The sequence below is a fragment of the Ptychodera flava genome, chromosome 8 (assembly GCF_041260155.1).
Source record: "Ptychodera flava strain L36383 chromosome 8, AS_Pfla_20210202, whole genome shotgun sequence".
Taxonomy (NCBI): Eukaryota; Metazoa; Hemichordata; class Enteropneusta; family Ptychoderidae; genus Ptychodera; species Ptychodera flava.
In genome coordinates, this window is record NC_091935.1 from 18286491 (window position 1) to 18293647 (window position 7157).

The following is a 7157-nucleotide window of genomic DNA, read 5'->3' on the forward strand; positions in this document are numbered from 1 at the left end:
CTGTTAATGAATCGGGTGACGATATTAGCAGCTCAACTCTTGTTACATATTGTTTCTCACCACAGATAGAAGTTTATCCACCTGGTTGCTAACTCTTATTGAACAGCTTGGTTAATGTGTTACTGAAGTAGCTGATGCAAGGGGATAAATAAAATAGCCGATATATAAACATTTAGGTAAATATCATCATGTATAGTGGCAACGTTAAAACGTCACGAAAGGGAATTGTTTTTTTGTCACACTTTGTTCACTTGAAAGTAAGTTGTCACCAACAACATACACGCTCTTTTGTATCAAACATTGTACATTTGCAACATTCTATAAGGAGAAGAATATCAAAGTTTGTTTTTTTTTAAAACACAGGACTGCAGGGTGCAACATCGAGCATTCAATGAATGATTCAGTAGCATAAATATAACTGTGCTCCACCCTGGGATTTTGAATAAGAATTGTCATGTGTGCTTCACAAAAAAGGTGACATAAGTATTGTGAACATATGAAGTGGCAGTATAAATAATCGACCTCTTGTAAACAGCTCACTGCTCTGTCATCTATGATTTGTGCATACATGGATTTACAAAATGTAACCTCAATAAAATTACGATCACGTCATACATCTGAATCATTTAAACCGAACTTAGAAACAATATCATAAAAAGTTACACTAAAACCTACCTTGTCTCAGCCTAAATTCATAGTACACTCCTCTTGAAATGTTGGCTAAGAGAATGCGCTTGCTTTCTCAAGCATGCACGTACATGTATGTGTGTCGTGACAAGTTCGACAACTTTTAAATATTGGTCATTGCAATTTTGTGATCTCTTACCCTCAGATTATTGCTTAAATAAAAGATGAGGCCTATTGTATATCACAGTGTCAATCAGCATAAATTGTTTCGTTGACATCGTCAGTTTCCATTTTTATTTGTTCGAGATTAAATTCACCTGTACAGCAGCTAAATTGGAATGTATACCAATTAAGTGACTATTTGACTAGACGGACAGTTCAAGCGGAAACCCACGTTTCCAAGATTCTCATGAATCGTTAATCAATCGTGGGTGTGTATAAATTACCTATTAACGTTTTGATGGCGGACATATTATTTTATTTAGCACGTCCAATTGAGAACAAATGTAAATATCAGACCAAAATGCCCTTTTCATATCTTCGTCATAACATCTCCTCGGTACGTAGTTCTTTTATACTACCACAAATAGAGGAAATCTTAAGTGTAGTTCCTTCAAACTAAAAAAGAAAATTTTGATCCATGCATTCTATGCTTTGGAATTTATGCTTTGGAATTATTACCCAACTTAAGAATCTGTTAATGAATCTTATGACGATATTGGTTGTTCAACTCTTGTTACATACTGTTTCTCACCACAGGTAAGTTTATCAGTCACCTGGTTGCTAACTCTTATTGAACAGCTTGGTTAATGTGTTACTGAAGTTACTGATCCGAGGGGAATTAGCCGATATATCAACTTTAAGGCAAATATCATCATGTATAGCGGCACCGTTACAATGTCACGACAAGGCATTGTTTTTTTATCACACTTACTGTGTCTTGTATGCTGGCTTTGCTAAATTGGTAATGTAAAGTACTAAGCGGTCCCTCAAGTAGCATAGGAAGTTAATGCTAAAACAAAAGGCCTCTAGAGAACAGGAAAAACTCAGGCTTAGAATAAATGAAGTCATTCAGTTCATTTGGAAATTAGAGAAACGGCCTCAAGTTTCCCATTGTTTCCAATGAATTTCCATTAAAGACGCTTTCTCCTTTTTAGTGGTCAATCAATGGAGAAGACTTCTTCAAACATTGAGAAGTATACGCTGATATCACGGCAACAATTCAACTTAAAGTGCGTTTAAAAACTATCTACTGTTGATTGACCAATCAGAGTGCTCAATTCAGGGTGTTTTATTTACTCGTAAAGCCTTGGTCACCAAATTCCAGAAACGAATGACAGCGCCGTAGTAAAGTACTGTCCAATCAAAGTGAACATGTCATATTCTGTAGACATCTGGTACGTTTTAATATTCAAATTTGGTAACACAGCGGAAACCAGCTGCAACACAAAGTCTGCTGTGCCCTAGGGCATTTATATAATGTGCCCTAGGGCATTTATAGGACGTTCCATTACATTGGAAGGCTATTTCACAAATAAAAGTTTTAATTCATATCCTAAACATGTTACATTGACAAAGGGGACGGTTGACGTAAACACATTGAAAACGAAAATATATCAGTTAGGGGCGATAGTTTTTAAGTCGGATAAACCTCGTACTCGGGCTCTTCTGGTATATAAAGTCCAACCCTACGATAAAATGTCTCGGCCTGCGGCCTCGACATTTTATCGTTGGGTTGGACTTTATATACCAGAAGAGCCCTCGTACTCGGGCTTTATCCTATACATATACAACTCACTCTGTATAGCACTTGCGGCTTGCGCTACGTATCGCGTAATGTACACAAACCTCGTATATGACAAGGCGTTGTTCCTGTTCACTTTGTTATTATTATCAACGAACCGGAGAAAACCGTCAAAATTTGCGAAAATTTTCGGAGCGAAAGACAACTGGGCCCCAGATCTGAGCAATACGCGACGCACTGTCACGCGCGCTGTAAAATATTGGCAATCCGGAGATATTTTCAGAAAAAAGTATCTCAACTTGGCCCACAAGTGCTCCGTTTTATTTTGTGATTGATTATGATTTACGTTTGAGCTGTAAAGTTACGATACTTTGAGGTGTTAATCTTATTATTGATATTCACGGGCATGTAAACTTTCAACCATTCTCTTACTAAATCAATAAAAATCCGGGGTCACCATGCAAAGTTTGGAACTAGCGAAACAAATTACCGATATTTTGCGAGATTAGATATTCGAAATGGCCGCCATTCCTGAGTTAACAGTACGGGGAAAAGTTAATTTTTTGATTTTCGAGAAACTAAGTCGGTGAACGTTTTTCTTTCTCCAAACGCTTTAAAATGAGCTCGCATAAGTTGTAGATCAGAAAAGAATTGCAGAAATTTGAGAGTCCGACTATCTCTCCCCGAGGCGCATTCTACATTAAAGAGGGACAACATGAACTTCTAATAACTTTATTCATGAGATGCAGATGACACTTAAAGCCCCAATAGCTGAGAACTTCATGCATTATTTTCATGATTTTATTTTCTAACCAAAGTTGCTTCGTGTAAATGTGCAAACTGAAGGACGTGAATGGAAATATCACTGCTGGCTGATTTGGATCATGCCTACACGTTTTAACAGGCTTAATAATAAATGAGTACAGCACCGATAAATTGGCACCCCAACGGAAAAGTGCAAAATACGCAGTATTTCCTGCATATACACATCATGATCACACCAGAACGTTAACAAGCATGATGCCATTTACTTGAATGCACAACACATAGTCTACATTTTGTTGTTGTAATCTTCTGTCTGATGATTAGTTTTTGAAATTTGCGGGAAATCTAAAATGATGTTAAAACTTTCGAATTTACATGCCACTTTGGACACTTATGACAGTGTTATACACTTTCTCAGTCTTTAATGGGTCCTAGTCAAAGACAACTCTTGGATAACGGAGGATATATTGAGATCGGTTTATTGCACACCCGCTGCAATTGAGACTTTAAAGAGCTGAGGATTTTTCGACATTTTCAAATATCTTATTTTTCCAAAACCTGACGTGATTAAACAATGACACACGACCATAAAATGCATCTCTTCTTTTATAAAAATATTGGAATGCCGGGATGAAAAGAAATCGAAATCGATGTCAACATAGTCAATACAGTCATAAAACTCTGAGAAAAAACTATGTTATCACTAGTAAATACAATGGATTTCCTCTTTAAAGCGCACCACTAGTCTTTGCTGTATTTCACAAGCCACAAGTTCCCCCATAGGAGCTGTTGACTGTCGCAGAATTGTACTGTGGATTGCCGTTTGGCTGATATCATGCCATCTTCTCAGCAACTTGTCAATTCCATACACTTTTCATGTAGCAATATATTAGCCCTACGATCGAAGTCGTGGCTCGTTGCTTTGTGTATGCGAGCAAACAATAGAAAACAGAATATAATAAATCATATTTAACAAGGGCGGAACACGACATAGAGTCATGCTATTTAATTGACGTTTCAATGAGATGTAATTCCTGCTTTTCCGCATCTCATTCAGCATGATCATGAATAAGGGACTAATATTATACTGTATATTTGTAAGGTTGTTTTTTTTAAATTTTATTGGTCCATAATATTAAATATGTATGCTTTCAGCGCGTATCAAATCGAGTTCGATAGGGTCATGTTACTCCGAAACTTAAGTCGATCGATTGACTCCGAAAATATTTTGGTACCGTAGATGACGCAATCACTCTACGCGGTTGTATGTAGGCATATGCCCCACTGAAATACAATACTCCTCCGTAACATGGCTTTAAAAATGTACGGTGATCCAACTCTACAATGCTATTCAACACTGTTGCCTCAGCCTGATTTATTTTCCGGTGAAAAATAATGAAGAACATCGTTGGCTGTCATGGTGATGCATTACTCCGTAATGATATCTTGTTTTTCTCAATCGATAAGCATACACTGTTGGTATTATTGTTTGGTTTAGACATTCGTAAACGCGTCGATAGGACCACCCCCAGTAAGAACATTGTAATCCACCGGTTACAGGCTATCTTCATCATCACATGCAACAAAATTAGCGTTTATAAAGAGAAAATACACCGATAACATATTTTATGGTTTCTTAGAATTCCAACTACGCTGTACAGCTACTGAATGATCTTCGACCCTACCCGAACATAGTAGTCACTCCCAATTTCTATGCAAAACGAATGCAGGTACGTTCCATTCGTAGACGTTGACACCAACGTAGATGTTGGGGCGATCCTGGTTAAATACGTGAAGGAGTCGAAATAACCGACACAGTGGCTCAGTCGGAGGATGACTACACATGTAATGAACAATGATGTAAGCTTATTCTTCGATATTTTGTAGGACTGTTGGTGTCTTCGAGTGATTGCGATCTGAAAGTCAGAAAAGGGGAAAAAACGCTCTCAAGGAAAGGTTCCCGTTACTGCGAAGGAGAAATTGCAGATGGAGTCTTGCAAACAGGTATCATTGCTTCCTTCACTGAGCGGCGAAATAATCGACAGAGGCAGATTGTATGAATGTAGTAGAGACTACGGTGTACCAGCCTAATTAACTTTATCAAATTTATGACACTAGAAGAATTGTTCTTTAAGAGACACGAACGAAGTGAGCTCATTTACACTGATGGCATCCAGTATATCAAACGACACCAAAATTGGCGAGTCTTCGATCGGAAGCTACGTCGGCCTGGTGTTGTTTGAAATAACAATAACGTGCACCATCGTCCTGGAAAATATCGTCGTGATCGCTTCATACCTGTCAACCAGAAAGCTGAGAGACAGAGTGTCAAACATCTTCATCGTGAACTTAGCAGTTGCTGATCTGTTTTGTGGTCTTGTGCCATTACCTTTGATGGCGGCGGCTCATATCGCGGGAGGATGGACTTTCGGTGAATTTCTTTGCAGCCTCAACATTACATTCCACGTCGGTCTGTCTGCGACTTCGGCGTATGGAGTGTTACTTGTGACCCTAGATAAATATATATTTTTGATACATCCGCTGCGATACCACCAGCTTGTCACCACACGACGAGCAAGAATCATCGTGGTTACGACGTGGATTTGTACGTTTCTGTACGCCAGTCTCGGAACGATGACTCGTTGGAACGAAATGGGAGAGTCCAGGGCCTGGGCAAACGTTTACCCGCCGTTATGCTATCCCATCAAGCCGACATTCGTACTCTCAACCGCTGCGTTTTATATCCTCATCCCTGGGATAGTAATCATTTACTGTGGATTTAACATTCTACGAGCCATCAGGAATCAGCTGAGGAAAATAGAGTCCCTAAATCCTCGTGAGGATCATCAGAGCTGCCAGCTCCCTGCTTCAAAGGATATGCCAGATGGCCAGGAAACCCTTGTCATTGAGGATGTCGATATTGGGAGCGGCGTAGAACGCAAAGATTGCGAGGAAAAGGGAACCGTTGAAACCGAGATGCATCGGTCACTTAGTGGAATTGCGTCGGGGACACCAGAAGAGGAGCCGAAATTTAGAAGAACTGGCAAGTTCAACCCAACGCGGGACGGCTCACAGGACCGAACACAAGTGAGTGTTCAAGGCGGGGTACGACGAGTGGGCAAGACCGAAATGAAAGCAGTCAAGGCAGTTGGACTTGTGATCGCGGCCTTCTTCGTGATGTGGGCCCCGTTCTTCACAACACTTACAGTAGCCGGGGCCTGCACCAACTGTATCATTAACTTCAAGCGCTCGCTGGCGATAACAGTATCCATAGGCTTTGCTAATTCGGCTATCAATCCCATGCTGTACGCCCAAAACAAAGATTTCCGCCAAGCCTACAAACAAGTGATTTGCTGCTGTTACACTGTGCGTTCCTTCTCCATCCGTCCTACGGAGACTTATTTTTCAAGAACAGGTACAGTCTCGATGTTAGCGACAAGGCTTCAAAAACGTGCCAGTACACCAAAGAACTGTTGATTTATCAAATCGCTGCATCTAAAATCATCGTTCGTGTGCAGTCGTTCAAAAATATAAAAACCTTTAAAGATATACAGAAGGGTAAAGGTAATGACATATATCCATCAAAAGTGTTCTAAATTTATCGTTGCGTTCGATTCTCTTTTGACTGTATTGAAGTGCCAGATTTATTAAGTAAACATTGTCAACGATACTCTTATTATGTACACATACCTCGCTGGAATAATACTTATATGGTTGTTTTTACGTAATGGTATTTAATTGTCTATACTTTATTGCTATTAAGGGTACCTTGTTTCACAGAATTGATCACAGCGTTTGAAGAACGCGACTAAATATTCATTGTTATGATTCTTGAACCACGTATTTATCAGAGACTAAGCTCACACACTTTCTATAATTTCATAATAATTCAAACCCGTTTTTTGATCACGAGAAGATGTTAATATGTTTTTAATCACGGCCAAATGAAGAAAAGTGTCCTTGTATGGGGCTTGTCAATATTTAACAGTCTATTTACTATACTGAAACATGTTTAACGAAT

The 7157-nt window shown here is 39.2% G+C and overlaps 1 protein-coding gene across 1 annotated transcript; it reads left to right on the top strand.

Annotated features, from left to right (window-relative positions):
* The first annotated feature begins 5302 nt into the window (after nt 1-5302).
* LOC139139544 (probable G-protein coupled receptor No18) lies at nt 5303-6613 on the top strand. The gene has a single exon (XM_070708457.1). The coding sequence runs from the start codon at nt 5303-5305 to the stop codon at nt 6611-6613; it is 1311 nt and encodes a 436-aa protein (XP_070564558.1).
* Nucleotides 6614-7157: the final 544 nt, after the last annotated feature.